The following is a 17,036-nucleotide window of genomic DNA, read 5'->3' on the forward strand; positions in this document are numbered from 1 at the left end:
TCAGCAAGTGGCCTCTGAGTCATTTAAGATCCACTGCTCATGAAACCGTAGCCACTCTGTTGATCAACACACAAAAGTCTCAAAAATAACCTATAAATAAAATTAACAGGGATATTCATTCATTGTATACTTAAACATGTAACACTGACAAATGTTTCCAGTTATGTCTAGTTAGCATAATCAACACACAAGCTGCATCAGCTGCTGGAATTCTGGGCCCAATGACAAAATGTTACACTTGGTACTGTACATCAAAGCACTGCATGATACTTCCAATCTGACCGAATGTATTGTGATTTAGCTTTTTCCAAATAGAATATTACACAGCTTAATATTAAATAACTAAAAAAAGAAAGATAGTCAAAGAAGTAAAACTTGACAGACAGGTTGCATATTTAATATTTAGCCAAATAACTCAACGAATGGTCTCTAGAATTTGCTTAAGAAAAAGTTTTAGTTTAAAGAAACTGAAGCATGAGCTTAACAGGTATCTTTACCAAATTTGAATGGAATAAAAAATGAAGGCAGGTATGAGACAAAGCTTACTGCACAACTCATGAATCAGGCTGCCTGAAACATGTGACCCACATTCCTCAAATCCAGAGTCTTCTCTAAAAACAAAACAAGTTAAATAACCAAAAAAAATAAATAAAGTAAATTAGCAGACTTGAGAAACTACCTCAAGATCCCATAAAAATTCCTTGTCTGCATGATAACCAGGCCCTGAACAGCACTTTAAACCACTTGAATGCAGTGTAGAGACAACTGCAGTGTTGATGTTTACTAGGGCCAGAGTTGTCTGACTGTCAACTCACTGAGAGTCTGAGTGAGCAGAGGGTCTTTACTCCTGTCTGTCAGAGAACTGTTCAAGCAGAGTAGGGAACCCAGTGTGCAAGTGTGTATAAAGTGTGTGTAGCTACACAAACAGAGAGCGAGAGACAGAGCGAGAGACAGAGCGAGAGACAGAGCGAGAGACAGAGCGAGAGACAGAGCGAGAGACAGAGCGAGAGACAGAGCGAGAGAGACAGAGCGAGAGAGAGGCAGAGAGAGAGGCAGAGAGAGAGGCAGAGAGAGAGGCAGAGAGAGAGGCAGAGAGAGAGAGACAGAGACAGAAAGAGAGACAGAGACAGAAAGAGAGAGACAGAGAGAGAGACAAGATTGGCTGTGAGCTGTGAAGGCGAGTGGAAATAAGCTCTCACCGAGGACGGCAGGCCAGGGGGTTTCCGAATCTTCTTTGGCTGAGTGTCTGCATACAGGCAGGTGAAGACAAAGAAAAAATGTGACAGACATAAAAGCGCAAATAAGGAATTAGCTATTGCCAACGTTATGCTAGTTCTGATGCAGTTTCATCATATGCTTGCTTACATTTTGACTACAGAAATGATAAAAAATTCTGTGGCACAGTGTATGTTAATGTATAATACAATAACAATATAATAATTACATTTATTTATAGAACACCTTTTGAAAACTGTGTTTACAAATTGCTTTACAACATTAAGGAAGGTCAAACAGTAAGAAAGTCTGACTGCAAAGCTCTGACTACAAAGCTTTACCCCTTTTCTTTTTCTATCTGTTCATTGGTATCATTAGAATAGCTGCATTTGTGGACCTAGTGGACCACTCACTTGTAGAGCGCTTATATCTCAACTCTATTTTAAATCTATTGTCTGACATTTTGGTGCATTCAGAGAAGCCGAGCTGAAAGAATTCATTGATTATTCAGTTGTTAGCTTATGGTAAAACTAGTATAAGCTAGCACTTGCTTGAAACTCCAGGATCAATCCTCACTCTTCTTGCTCTGATACAGCTTTGGCTTGGTCTTTACACTCTGCACAGCTCATCATGTATTAGTCATTTACAAGTGACAACAAATAAGAAGTGTCCTAACAAAATTTTAATTACTCTGCAATAGGTAAGAAAGGTGTCATTCATAAACGTAGTGCAAGCTGCTAGTGCAGCCAGTAATGTTCAGTGAATCAGGGTCACAGCACCTCTCGACATCAGGATAAATTAAAAGAGTATTTGAAAAATATTCTAAACTGTAGCTTTGAAATATTATTAAATAATAAAAATATATAGCGATGTAACATTTTACAGACTTGTGATGTAACATTGTACAGACTTAAAAAACAAAAAATCAAACAATATATTTACAAGCAAAAAAAATAAAAAATAAAAAAAATAAAAAAATAATAGGAGGCAAGCAAGAAACGAATGACTTGTTTTACCTATGCCTCCCTCAGGTGGCCGCCTCCTGGGGTTATTCGGATATGACTGGTAAAACTGGGAGCCAGACTTTAGGCCAGAAGGGGACATGGCATCTGGGCTGGGCATTGCTATGTCGCTGGGAAGAAAGCCAGGCTATAGAAAGACAGAAAGACATTTTACTAATAATAAATACAGAGGCGTGGGAAAGATCAACACAAACAGTTTCTGTTCTAGGAAATGAAGACCTAATTCAAAGTGTTGAACATGAAAAGAGAAGTGAGAAAACAGGGCTTCCTTTACATTGACACATTACTTGAGTTTATGTCTCAGATATATGTTCAGCTTTGCAGTGGGAGAAATGATATAAATGGTAACATACCTGGCTTCCAAAGGGAGGATATGGGGGCCTCTCATTTTTACCTGTAAGGTGAAAGCCGAGGTTGTTTAAACACTGATGCGAATGAAACCCTGACACGCGTGTACACACATAAAGAGTCAATGATGTGTGCTAAAGCAAATAAAAAGTAGGTTTTCTGAAGTACAAAAAGTCCAGAGCTGCCCTCCCTTTTTTTCAGTACGCTCAGCTGCATAAAGCCGCCTCCCAGACAAAACCCTAGGGAAGGTTTCTGCTTCAGTGCCCTAACATCCCCAACACTCAACGAATGAATGCATGTACACATATACACACACACTCTGTGGTCATAATGAAGTATGCAATATAATTATATTGGCCATTATCTGTTTTGTTTGTTCAAATTTTTTAAATGACAAAGAAACATTTCCTGTAGTACCAAGAATTAAATTAACCACATTTGTTCACTTATCTCACTAAAATCCTAAATTCATCAAGTAATTTTTACCACATAGTCCTTTGAAGGTCCCCCCCCCCCTTTTTTTTTAAGTAAAAAAAAAAAATGCATACCTGCAATCCCTGAACTGACGAATGGGGAGGACAAGCCTTCATGCTCACTGTAGTGGGATCCTTCCCCATAGCCCTGAAGGAGGAGGGGGGTGTGCATGCGCACACGAAAGGATGAGCAAACTTAGGAAGGTAAATGCACAAAGAAATAACATGCAGGTGTTTGAATCCCATGAGTGTGTGTGTGTGTGTGTGTGTGAGAGAGTGTGTGTGTATTAAAAAAAAAAAACACTCTTTAGGTCCCCATCTTGTTAGCACACCTATACGGGTTAGTGGTTACCCTCCCTCTGCTTTTCTATCTAAAAGGATTCATGCCAAACAAATCTGCATTAGCTCATGGGATTCAAACCGACTTTCTTAATTATCAACTTGTGGTAATCAAAGCCTGCTGTACATTTCCACCCTGTTCCTTGTATTTACACAGAGTTGTGCCAAGACAGTTACGGCGGATGTGAAGCTGCAATTACCGGTGGGCTTTCACAGAGGTTCTGGGCTACCAGAGAGCTTGCCAATGGAGAATCCTGAGCCAAGGTGATTAGGTAGAAAACTACCACTTCAAATCAAACATGGCACACAGCGGGGGGGGGGGGGAAAGTACTAAGCTGTTGCGGCAACTGAGGCAGAGGGTTTTTGTGTGTCTATCAATGGCAGATACGTGTAAGTGTGTGACAACATCCTCTGGTGTTAATGCTTAGATCTCCAAACTTAAAATATTAATGTGACTAAAGAGTGCGTGTGCATTTAGATCTTACCCGTCCTTGGCTAAAAGAGGGGCTGTTCTGTTCTGCCGAGCCCCAAGACCCCGAGCCACTGCGCTCATCTAGTGCTGTAAAGCAATATAGACAGAAAGGTACGCAAACAAGTTAGTCTGAATTAGAAATGGATGAAAAAAAAACAAACAACAGGTTGTGCTACTGCTGTGAAAGACTATTGGCAATTATTATCCTTTGTGTCACTGCAGATATGTAGAAATGCCCTGATGCTGAAGTCATATCAAAAGGAATCTGTCACCATGTCCTTCTCTATACATTATTTGTCTTCAAGTGGCCACAATGGGTTTGAACAACCTAGTAACGAGTATCACTATTGATCAAAGATGGTGTTGTTGCATTAAGATGGAATGCAATGCTGTACAATTTCTGCGAAAAGCCACTTATTAAATGCTGCTCAGTGTACCTAGTGTCTTTTGATGGTCACCGAATATTAAACATTCACATGCTTGTAACATACATATCAATTTTAACTCAGTTGACTAAAACACACGAAAAAAAAAAAACAAAAAGAAACACAAAACCAAAACATCTACATCAAAATAGGAAAAACTATGTTTTAGGTAAAGAAATAACCAACGTGTGGCACAAAGGAAAACCACAGCCAAAAGACTGGTGGAGCAGAAAACTCCAAAATACCCCCATCATCCCCTTCTTGCTGTCTTATGCACTAATGCTATCCAAGCTCTCTGGAGACACAAGGCTTAATTGCATGCTGATTTGCATAATTGTGCATATTAATGCTGTTTCCTTATGAATATTCATATTTTGTCTTTGATTTTTGCCTAATTAAAAAAATGTGTGTGAGAAAGCAAAAGAGAGTGAGCGGGTGGAAGGAGAAAGCAAGGGGACGAGAGAGAGGGAGGAACGAACAAGAGTGAGAGGGGTCTGGGTGAGATCAGCAGCCTGGCTGACGAGTGAGAATGAGTGATGAGACTAACAGAGCAGTGCAAGCACCTACACACGCTGCGACAGCCGTGATCTATGGAGCTGATGCCAGTGGCATGGAGAATCAGGCAAGCAGGGATGAGAGGGGCCTCGCTCACTCTCAGATCGGCGATGCTAAAAGGCCACACCAATAATAAAGCACTGCACCACCGTCAACCATGTCCAATGGCACGACAGACTTTGTATGAAGACACTTCAGCCAAAGGTTGGTGCCAAAAGAAGTAATACCAAATTAGGGAGGAGAGACATCAACAATGAGGTAGTCTGTTCCTAGCCTCAAGATGAAATAATGAGTTTTAACTCAAACACCTTCTGTTAGGCTGAGTAGGTTACAAACTAAATTACATATCGTTACAGCCAACACTGACCTGAGCAGAGCAGGTCTACCACGCCACCAAGTAGAAAAGAAGAGTAACTTCATAACCATCAGCTATTTTCAATAGGTTCTGCCTATATAGCCTGTTTGGCCAGCAGGGGTGCAGAGGATGGAGTGAAAGCACGGCTGTGCAGGAGAAGTCTGACAACATTGTTTCACACTTACTGGACTAATTAACTCTGAGGAAATTAAAACAAGGTGGAGAGCTGCTGAGGTGACACTTGCACTCAGCCAGCCTAGAAAAGCCCAACTATGCCAGAAGAGAGATCTTTCTATTGTTGTTAATCTCCTGTCATGTGTAAGATCAAACACAAATCGACAGTCACCACAGGCACCCAAAATGATAAAATAGTGCAAAACAGCATTCAAATGACCTGCCCTGTTCAAAATGCTGTTATAGAAGTAACCATGTATTAAAGTCTCTTATACAACTAAGTTTAAAGTCTGATTATAAAAGCAGATATTGTTTAAAGTAGGTCAGTGATATACTACAACATCAATTATTTTGACCAGCAAAATATTTTTAGCACTTTTTTATAAACCAACCGTTGGTCCGTGACCTAAAAAGTTGGCTTTGAATAGTCTGCATTCTCAATGAAATTTAAAGGACAAACAAAGCTTTCCCAAAAGTGTTCTTTATTTCATCACTTTTTATTTCTTCACTTGCCCAATAGTGCTCCTGTCCAATACTTTAAAACAAAAAAGGAACCAAAGAGCTCACAAGTTGTCAGCTGTTATTGACCTAAACACCTGTAATTAACCATTAAGACAAAACAGTAAAGCTTGTTCTGCAGCTTCTACTTTGAGAGTGTTTTTTATTGGCGTTTAGTCATTTGGAAATTTCTCTTTATGGATACCACAAATGTGTTGGATTTATGACTAATATTGTATCACATTTGCGATACAAAACATTAAACATATTACCATACCCTAAATTACAAGTGATGGTCTTTGTTAAAATGTTTATTGCCTGCACTGACATTTCTATATTTTTGATGCCAACGACAGTACTTGAGCACTGTATTTCATGCTACATTACAGATCCAATAAAATCTATGACATGACATAATGACAGTGTGAATGCTACTACACTGAAACACTGTATTGGATAAAGGCTCAGATCATACTTTTTGTATTTACATGAAAAAATGTCTGTGACATTATTTTGTCATCTCCCCAGACTATGACAAGCCGTATGGACTCCGTGGATGACTATATGCAGGCCAAAAATGTTCGTATGTACAGACCGTCAGACCAGCCACTTCTTTCGTACATCAAATGGTATAAAACATTTATTCCAAAATTACTGACACCGTTCATGTGAAGTAGTTAAACGTGCAGTTTTATTTCCTTCCATTTCCCCACCCTGTTTAAACTTGCTGCACCCTTCAAATCCATTATATAGGAAATTTTCTACCAAACCGGAGCGGCATAAAGCCTAAAAGTGAAGGGATACACTTCTGAACAGTCAGTCAATTTACTGAAACACATATTAGACATGCACATCAATAATTCAAAATGGTGAATAAAAACGTGTTCTGCGGACATACATCACATCCATCCAGATTTTGGCATGGCTAGTATGAATGTACTTTCAGTGAAAGTCACATGGCAAAACAAATACTGACTCACAATCATAGCCCAGAAAAATATTTATTTTCTGAGCCACAAAGCCTTCTCACAACTGCAGGCTCTGAAAACATCTAATTTAGTTGAAGAAGGAAGCCACACTCCTTTGAGATTTCCTTTTTCTGAGGGCTTAGATTTTCCAATTACAACCCACTAACGCAAAGAAAAATACATCACACAATACCACAGCCGTGTGCAGCTATACAACTGAGGGCGCAAAAGTCAAATGCATAGCAAGTAAGCTAGCCTCAAGGGGTCTGTACCGAAAAGTGCAGTGGGTTATCCAGCTATCTTTGGCTCACTTTTAATCTGGGTAGATCTCCATGGTAACTTACTGTGCACTGCTAACTTGCTCCAAACCAGATTTACTTGATACAATGAGATCAAAAGCTTTTAAGAGCCCAACCACTGACCAATCAAATAACTGAAAACTTATTCCTCATTCATACAGCATCCCAACTTGTTGCAAAAGGGAAAATAAATGACAAATAATTGAGTAAGTTTTTTTTTAAATATCTTGCAATTTTCCCCACATCCACAACTGTCCCCTAAAGGGAGTGACAGACGTCATTTTTTACAAAATAAAAAGGCTCCAGAATAATGAAAATAATAACAGAGGGTTTTAAATTCCAGACAAAACATCCGACAGTGCTGATATAGGTAATTTATCAAAGAAATAATACATAAAAAAATTATCTCTGCATCCTATGTTCAAAATAGTTTCCTCATCAGGACACACACACACACAAAAAAGGGGGAAACAGGAACTGAACATGACACTGATTTACAGTACACAATTAGAATATTTAAAATTGTTTCCAATGTTTGTATAGCTTCTTCTGTTATGTGATTATTTACTGTATTTGAAACATTTTACCACCTTCCATAAATTTCCCCCTCAGGTATTGCCAATTTATCTCATTTCATGGATCTGGGGATAATTAACAAACTCACCTCTTTCACATGAATAAGCATTTGACCTCATAGGAAAACCCAGGCTTCACAGAATGTTGATAACCACCTTTGTAATAACTTATCCAAGATAGCCAAAGTGAAGCCAGATAACCCAGAAAGAGCCAGAATAAGTCAAACTCCCTCATGATACAGTTCTCAGGACACCACATGTAAATTCACAATATTGTCTGTTTAGATCTTTGGGAAATGTGCCTGTCAGTCCCGTGTTTTGTGTGTGTAAAGGGGGTTGGAGACGTTGCCAGCAGCTGCAGAGGTGACAGAGGGGACGCCTGCATGAAGACTAGTGGGCTTGGCCAGCTCCCACCACACATTGTCACCCTCCTCCTTTTTTACTTCTCAAACATCCCACACTTCTTGCCAATCCCCTTTCCTTTACTCGCCACTCAGCCTGACACACCCTTCCACACACACACACACACACACACGTGCGCACACTCTGGCCACTGAGGAAGGAGAAGGACGCCTAATGCAATTAGCACCCCTCTGAGCACTTTTGTGTTGATGAATAGAGGTGGTCTGGTGGGCCACTAGGCTGCTCGCTGTCGTTCCCGCGCTGCTGACTCGCAGAATATACAAGCGCTGTACCTGATGTCATAGATGGAAATTGTTCTTTAATGCTTATCATTTCCATAAAAAAACAAAAAAAACAAAACAAATGTAGGGGTTTAAATAAGCTATAATCTTCTGTGTTGAGCTTCAAATCATGGCCTTGTCAACAAACTCTGCCATAACATATTTAAAAAAAATAAAGTAAAATCATGCACACCTAGAGTATGCTTCCAGTCTTCTTTCTTATACATACACTATTTCTATCTTCATTTTCGTTACCACATAGACGTGTGTTTTAATGTCACACAGACCTATGAGGAACCATGGAGCTAGAATTTGCAGATGTTAGTGATTTAACTCCTAAGTGCTATAAGAGGGTACCTGCAGATCTCCCAGAGTTAAATGTGACAGCTTTAAGTATGACATTAAAATGGGTGTCAATGACCAAGGGCCACAAGTTAGGACATGAGGAGGGGGGAAGGAATTAACTCCTCGCTGCTTAGTAATTGCCTGCTGTAATAGAAACAAACAGAATCCTGCCTTCGACAGGCTGATCCCTCTATTCAACAAGCTCTCTTGCACTCTGGCCACTCACTGCATGCTGGGCCAGTTTAAGAGGCTGCAAGCTGGGGGTGAGGGACATTGTTTCGTACTCAAGCCATTTCCTGCAGATCAGTGGGGGTAAGAACCCTGTTCTGTGTTGGGGGAGGAGTGTTTTACACTTCAGGGTGGGGGAGTTGTTTCAAGTCCATAAGCCCCCTTTTTGCCTTTGTTCCTCAGTGGCCAAGTTCTCACTCTGGGGAACACTGGGGAGTGTGACTCAATTTCACAGGCCAGGTTGGCAGGGTGACAGAAGACCGAAAGTAACAACTTACTAAAAACATTCAGGAAGAGAGAAGAGCTCACTCAAAGGTTTCAGGTGCTTGAGGGGGTTAAATGGCAGCTAATTTGCACTTGCAACAATGCATAAAATTGATAAAGACTATGTAAAGAAATGAGAAAAGAAAACGAGAGTACTAATTATAACAATCATGTAGAAATTAGCAGTTTCACTTGTGATAAAAAAAAAATACATATTTTGAATCTTGAAGCCTCTCAAGACAACGTTTAATATCATTAAAGCATCAAGAGGTGTGGTGTAAATGGATTTCAAAGGACACTGTGTGTGTGTGTGTAATATATATATATAGATATCTATATCTATAGATCTCTCTCTCTCTCTCTCTCTCTCTCTATATATATATATATATATATATATATATATATAGATAGATAGAGATAGATAGATAGATAGATATATAGATATGTGTGTGTGTGTGTGTGTGTGTGTAATAAATTAAAAAAACTCAATGGATACCAATTTATACAGACCACGAGCACGATGTAGCACAATGCTACATTGTAATTTCTTAAGATGACAGTGACACATAGTGCGATAAAATACAAGCATGGCCATTTTTCTAAATGTTTTGCTTTCACAGAAAATTGTTCCAATTGAGAAGAGTTCTCTACAAAGTCAGCCAACCATAATGTTGTTCTTGGATATTCATATAACTATTTGAGTTTTTAAGCAACTGTTAAAAAATTGACTTCACTGATCAAATAAAACAGAAACTGTCCACATGTTCAATAAGTGTTTTATTTCTGTTCAATGTTTGCACTAAATTTGGTTGCTAACAAACACTGGTTAATATTAAAGTTCTCCAAAATCCAGCCACAGTAATGCTGAAATATTATGGGGAGCCAAATATGTTCACATCATCAGAATTTAAACCAATTATTTGCCAAGGCAAAGAGAAAATGCAAAGGAATAAAATTCAATGTAGGTTTGTACTTGAAGATGAACAACTTACCTGACCCACCAAACTGGCTGCTTGCAAGTGTCATTGTCCTGTTCTTCCCATTGGCTACTGGAGGCGCAAACATCTACAAGACAAAAGAGGAAAATTTCTTTAACAAAACAGCATTTTTTTACACATCCCATTTCCATTAATGTGCGTTTTCTCTCTCTTCATAGGCATTTCAAAGTTAAAAAAAATAAAATAAATGAATAAAACACACAGACCACTTTATTAGGTACAGCTGTGCAATGTAATGCAATCCAATACAGCAGCAATGACATGAATTCTACTTTTATAATCTTAAAATTTCTCAGTTTCTAGCTTGACACTGTCAGAAAGGAGATAATCCTAAACTCTGTTTATTACTGAGGTCAAAGTGGGTAGATGCGTCGTACTGGGGTGCATTATACGAGTAGGGGTTCTAATGTTTTGGCCAACCTATTTAAAATGAAGGAGGTGGCGAAAATATTAGAAACACCTCTTATAATGCTTTGGATTTGTTTAGATTATACAGGTGTACCTAATAAAGTGGCCAGTGAATGTATACAACAACTTCCAGTAGTAAAGCATGTTACTAAATACTCTAATATTGTATATGTTTAATAAGGTATGGATGAAAAACTTTTGCACTATTTAAATTTGTATTATCTTTTTTATACCCTCCTAAATCATTTTTACTTCTGATAATGAAAGATCATCTGTACTAGCTGAATCTGCGAAGATTATCATCCTAGATTTAGGGTTACGCTTGGATTACATTACACTGAAAAGGTGCAAACTTCTGCACCCAACTGTACTACTTAGACTTTCAAAACACAAGGCCGAGGGTTTTGACACCAATCATCTGCGGTCTTTACTGTGAAGCTATGGTGTGGTCTAAATATCTGCTATGTGGCATTTTGAGTGACGTGTACAAACTACACAAACTGGGACACCATACCATACTGTCACTATCACATATGATCTTTTATTTAGTTCAAACTGGGCAAGTGTAAAGCAATCCAAAAAAAAAACCCTCTTTGCATTTATCACAAACATTTTTAGTTTTATTTTATTGCATATCAAATCTAGTGTATTTCATGACTAGCCAAATAAACAAAGGCAACAAAATTTGTTGGTACAGCATTCAACGGTTTCTCACCCAATTATCAATGTCATATTAAGAAGGAACATCTGCAGAAACAAACTGGCAGCCGATCAATCTGAGCTTCCTAAACAGAAACTCAACTGTCTAATGAGAACCTCCCACAAACCCCCTTTACAACAAGGAGTGTTTTCCTTCCACTGGGTTAGGTTTCTTTTAAATACAGATGGTGTGGCAGAGAATATGACTACATTAACAAAGCAGCTGACTGAATCGTGCAAGTCATTATAATGGCGCGCTACACCAAAAATACCCATGAACTACGCATTTCAAAAAAAAAAAAAAAAAAAAAAAAAAAAGATAGTCCTGCTGTTCCCCAGTGTGGCACAGCATACGATGTGAATGACTCTCCCAATGAAACACATTGGTGTTCATCAGCTGTACTTTGTCAAAAGAAATCTCACAGGACATCAAATCTGCTGACAAATATTCATCAGGAGTCAGTTCGGAATCACCTACGGTATCCAGTATGCACAGATCTGCCACAACGTTAAATTTACCTGGTGGTTCTGTTGTTGTTTTAGACAGGGGTCAGCAAAGGAAATTTTTAAAGCTGGCCATCATCAACAAGTGTCAGACACACAGTGCATCAAGCTTGCTCCATATGGAGCTTTATAGATGCAGACTGTTTAGAGTGAAACCCCAACATTAAAACCACTTGGTTGTATTAATGTTGTGGCTGATTGGTGTATAACAAAAATACCGAGCTGGCAATTTAACCTTACCAGTTTTTGAATTTATTTAGAAGACAAAAAACTAACACAGCTCCACTGGGCTTTTGAGATGTTTATGTCAGCGTAAAGCTCAAAGGCTTCGCAACAAAATGAAGCACAGGTAAATAACAGCTGAACAGAAAACCTCTATCCACTTTGTAGATAATGTCTGGAGGATACTTCTGAAAGCATATCTGTAAAAATGTCTTCAGAAAAACTAAAACCATGACAGAAAGAAATGCAGAAGCTGTCTGTTTAGCCCACTTCATACATCAGAATGTTTTCTGTTCTTATTCTGTTAAAAAGACAAATAGAGGTGAAGTTATTTCCAACATGTCCTGCAGTTGTTTCTAATTCACTATAATTTATAATGGATACCAGGTTCCTTTAAGTAAGGAGCTACATCCTTGTTGCTGAGTCTCTGCATCATCAAAATAATCAAGTATTCTTTAGTTAAAACCTGTACTCGTTTTACCTAGTCACATTTAGTTTAGCAACATTTTACTCATGTTTTGATGTAATCAGCACCCTCTCTACATGCAAAGAATTAATGACATTAGCCTCAAGGTTCCACAACAAATGATTGCAAAAAAGATTTCACATTTTCAGTTTGCAGATTTTGAGAAATTACTTTTCCTATTGGGTTTTTCCTTATTTTGCTCAGTCAGAACTCCTCCTTTCCTGTGCCCATACCCAGACCTGCATCACTCTTCATCTCTTTCTCCCAGTGCCACCCACCTACCACTACCACCCAGAACCACCCAGCCTGCTCTCCCACTCTCTTACCGCACTGAAATCCAGGAGGTCGCTGAGTTCCTTGTCAGTTCCCACTGCAGCCATTCTTTGCTGCTGTTCGTTCATACCCTTCAGTCTCTAATAAACCCTATGAGAGAAATTTGCAGATACAGGATTTTAATGGCACTAGCAAGCACAAATAAAGGTTACATGTAACTATTAAACAAGGAGGATTTTGGTAATGAATGATTCAAACAAACTTGCTTTACCACAACCCTTATCTTGCCCTGTAAAATTATTATTACTGGCCAGTTGTTAGTCCAGATTTGTGCAGGGGAAAAAGTATGTCAGCAGTTTTCTTAAAAAGAAAGGAGCTTTGCCATCACCAGTCCATCAAATATTTTTTTCTTATTCAAATAAGAATCAAATAAATATAGGCAGGTTGTAAGTAAACGTATTCAGCTGTTATTATCTATTATCTATTGAACCTCTGTTGGCCAAAAACATACAACTCTATATACTACTGAGCTGAAACATGGGCTGATGACAGAGAACTGACATTAGGCTCCTCAAAACCACAAACACTTAAGGCAGGTCTACTGAAAATCATGAATTTTGTCTCAGACGCCGTCTTCCCACCAAAGTAGCAAAAGGGAAACTGCCATGAAATGATGAGGACTCTGCCTTTAGTCAAATCACTACCAAGTAATGACTTAAAGAAAGTCTCATTTTACACAACCCTGGCAAATAACACAGCCATATGTCGATCACTGCTACATAAAAGAGAATGTAATACATTTACAATTACAGACATAATTGGGACTATTGTTAGCCCAAGGAAATGGGGGTGAAAGGCAGAGCTAATGACTGTATGCAAACACGTCATTACCAAATTACCATATGTCAACTCAGAAAGAACCTTGTCAAATGACACATTGAGCATAAATACTGGATTTACCCTGTGTCTTGCATTCCAGTGCAAGCCCAAGGCTGCTCTCTGATACTGAGTGGAGGTTCTTCGAGCCTCACAGGGAACTTAGTGGTAAGGGGAGAGAGTGTAGGAATAGAGGCACTAGGAAACCAACAGGTGGTGTGCTTTTACCACCTCTTTTGGAATTGAGCACTACTATTATTTGATGTTATCAAAAAACAAAAAGGTGGAGGTCTAAGAGGGAATATATATTGTGAAATGCCAATCAAAGCAAGTCAGACTATTTAAACATGTGCCAGTAACTAACAATTCAGAACCACTTGAAAGCAAAACAAACAAATGACATGTGATTACCATTTTTCTACAAAAAAAAAAAAAAAAAAAAATCACTTCTGAGGAGACACACAGTGCAGTCCAAACTTATGCGAGCAGAACTAATTTAACCTTGAGACAAGGGAAGGAAGTGAACACACACACACACACAGCCCGAAGTGTAAATAGACTATCAACATGGCTGTCATTGCTATTACAAACTTTTGGATAAGATGGCCAATTAAGGACAAAAGTAGCCTTTTGCAAACCCTAAAATAAACTCAACATTCTCAACTATCCTGTAAACATTGAGGTAAACTGAGCAGAACACATTGAGGGACTTAATGTAACAAAATGGCATCTTCAGCTACTGCTGGATCAATACATGAAGGAGGCAGATTAGGGGTCTTTGTCACCCCACACAAGGCAGAGAAGGCAGGTCCCTCTCCACAAAAGAGGCTGCACTTCCAGTCAAACAACCCTCTGAGCTAAACGGATGCCTTCTTCTAAAAGTAGGATAATTTAAATTTATGAAGCCCCGGTCACTTTTCATCATAACTTTCAAACAGAATTACGGGGCAAATTAAATTAATTCCACGTACCTAGCAAACATGTTATTACTTTGGGATAGCTGATGACATTTAAGTAATGTTAAGGTACAATTTTTTGCGCATAGGTTGCGCGCGTTTTTGTCGTGTTAACTGCTAAAATAAAAGCAAAATAAGCATCTCTACCATGCGTTTGTGTCAATAGTATCACTGTGGGAACAAGGGCGGCCGCACTGACCAAAAAGGGGAAAATTCAACTGTTGATTCAAACACTGCTCCAAAGAATATGTCGTCTTGTGAAGGAACATTAGAATAAACAACCACAGTGGGTGAAATAATTTACAACAATGACAGTAAGGGCACCACAGGATGTACGCTGTACATTATTTGATCATCTCCGCTAGGCCACATCCAGGGCCAAGCCACTGCTGACAACTAAGCCATTCACCATTTATTTGGAACTATGTTGACATCATCGTCGAGACTAACAAAACAATAACGTCCAGTTGGGTCTTCCAGGAGAAAACAAACGATATGAGTAAAAGAAGTGAAGCGGCCGAGACCCCTGGAGAATTAAAGAGCAATGCCCCAAACTTCCCGCAGCAAATACTGAGCCCTTTCTTCACATATTAGGGTTCAAGTCGTGCATTATGAGGGAGTTCGGTGGAGGAGACGGTGGGGGTGGGCGCATGAGGAATTTCCTGCCAAATGTGCAATAAAATAAAGTCTAGCTGTTGGCCAGACACTTCCATAAAGGAATGCTTAAAGGGCTACCAAATGCGTTTTATGGAAAGTTTGTTTCGGGCTTTCGTGTAAAACACACGTACCGTGAGGCCTGCAACACAAAGTTGAGCTAAAATGCTCGCCCGCGTTACACAAGGTGAAAATTACAAATTTCTACATAGCGGCTAGAGCTAGTGTCCGAGACACACGGTGAAAAACAAAATGAGGCTTGCCGGAGAGGTCTAACATTTAACGTAAGTGCAGTCTTTTTGCAGAACAAAGGAGTAATTTCCTCCTCTCCGTGGTCGATGCGGAGACCATCACACACTTGGGTCGCCACCTCAAACCAGACAAAAAACTTGCATCCCCCGCTTTAACCACACATTCCCAAAAACTTTTCGAAAATTGCAGGCGTCGAAATAGGTGTCAATGAAACCCACCGAATTCGTACAACTTCCCCCGAAACATGAAGTGTGAGAATGTGTTTTTACCTCTCTTCTCCAAGTGTCTGATATCCAACAGTAAAAAGAAAAGCGAAGACTCGCAGGGGGAAAAAACATAAAACTTCAAGAGAATGTCGACCTCAGTGCATGAAACGCATTGGAGCACAGTAGATGTCTTCCTTTTGTCCGGGTCCGCTTGCTTTTCACGAAGCGCCCACGTGTTTGCTTCAATGTAACAACTCTGTGTGCAAACAAATCTATTATAGTAACTAATCTCGCGTCTTCCTTTTTTGTTGTTACTACTGAGATGATTTCATTCTTCTCGTAGACATCTTCACCACCTCCGTCCACATTGTCAGACGCAACAAGGTATCCCTCCGCATAAAAGTGAGGGCCTCAACGCCAGCGGTGTCCGATTTCAAACGCCTTTGTGAGACTGCGTATTTTTACAGAGAAAAAAATAGTGCCTGTACGTCCTCCGATTACCAAAACAACGGTATTGTCTAATTCCGAAGATCAGTTCTCAGTGCCGTACACGCAATCATCAAAAATGCTGGAGCACTAGGTCGTCCAGCGGAAGGCTATCGTAAGAAAGTTACCTGCGATTACACAGCAGCCGCTTGACGAGATGGCACGATAAATGCGAAAGACAACAGCCAATAGTAGAACGCGTGCGGTTGATTGGCAGGAATAATACACAGTAAGCGCCTGGAAATTCGGTTTATGCCCTCCTCCTTCCTGACGCTCTTCCCCTGTGTGCTGAGGGGGCTCCAGCATGCCCGCTGACATCATTTTATAACTGTGGTTGGTGTGTCCTCCAACCCCTTTTTTGAAACAATGTACTCAACCTGCGACTTTAAACTATTTTAACAGTGGTTGTGAACTGCATTTTGAGTTTAATGCTAGTGGAAATATTTCCCTTCATTTAAAATGATGCAAGATTTAAAAGTAGATTTACTAATATTTCTTTATAATATACACATAATTAAACAAATGTTTTCATATATAATTGTCTACATATTAAATATGGCCTAAAGCTATACTAAAATGATTTGCTTAATTTGGACAGCAGTTAAGAATCGCAATATATTTAGTTTGCTATCACATGAGAGACATAAAAACGTTATAGTCCTTATAAAGACGAAGATGTGACTAGTAAATACTTAGCTCTTTTGGGTGAAAAGTTATTGACATTTTTTACAGATTATCCATATAATTTAGTCACTGATTTGTTTTCTGTCAAACGATCATCAAGTGATCGCTTGTGCT

General features: G+C 39.2%; 1 protein-coding gene across 6 annotated transcripts in view; it reads right to left on the bottom strand.

Moving 5' to 3' along the window:
* tcf3b (transcription factor 3b) overlaps positions 1 to 16,301 on the bottom strand; it is a 29,177-nt gene extending 12,876 nt beyond the window's left edge. For 2 of the 6 annotated variants that reach the window (XM_067514570.1, XM_067514571.1), the window contains exons 1-8: positions 15,816 to 16,301; positions 12,862 to 12,958; positions 10,231 to 10,303; positions 3,883 to 3,956; positions 3,134 to 3,206; positions 2,591 to 2,631; positions 2,232 to 2,364; positions 1,200 to 1,246 (exon numbers count right to left, since the gene is read on the bottom strand). In XM_067514570.1, the coding sequence (XP_067370671.1) occupies positions 1,200 to 1,246; positions 2,232 to 2,364; positions 2,591 to 2,631; positions 3,134 to 3,206; positions 3,883 to 3,956; positions 10,231 to 10,303; positions 12,862 to 12,936 (516 nt within the window). In that variant the 5' untranslated portion in view covers positions 12,937 to 12,958; positions 15,816 to 16,301. Of the gene's footprint in view, positions 1 to 1,199; positions 1,247 to 2,231; positions 2,365 to 2,590; positions 2,632 to 3,133; positions 3,207 to 3,882; positions 3,957 to 10,230; positions 10,304 to 12,861; positions 12,959 to 15,815 lie in introns of those variants that run through there. The other 4 variants (XM_067514569.1, XM_067514572.1, XM_067514574.1 and 1 more) reach the window with 4 other exon arrangements.
* Between the last annotated feature and the right edge of the window lie 735 nt (positions 16,302 to 17,036).

Source organism: Channa argus, chromosome 8 (genome assembly GCF_033026475.1).
Source record: "Channa argus isolate prfri chromosome 8, Channa argus male v1.0, whole genome shotgun sequence".
NCBI lineage: Eukaryota > Metazoa > Chordata > Actinopteri > Anabantiformes > Channidae > Channa > Channa argus.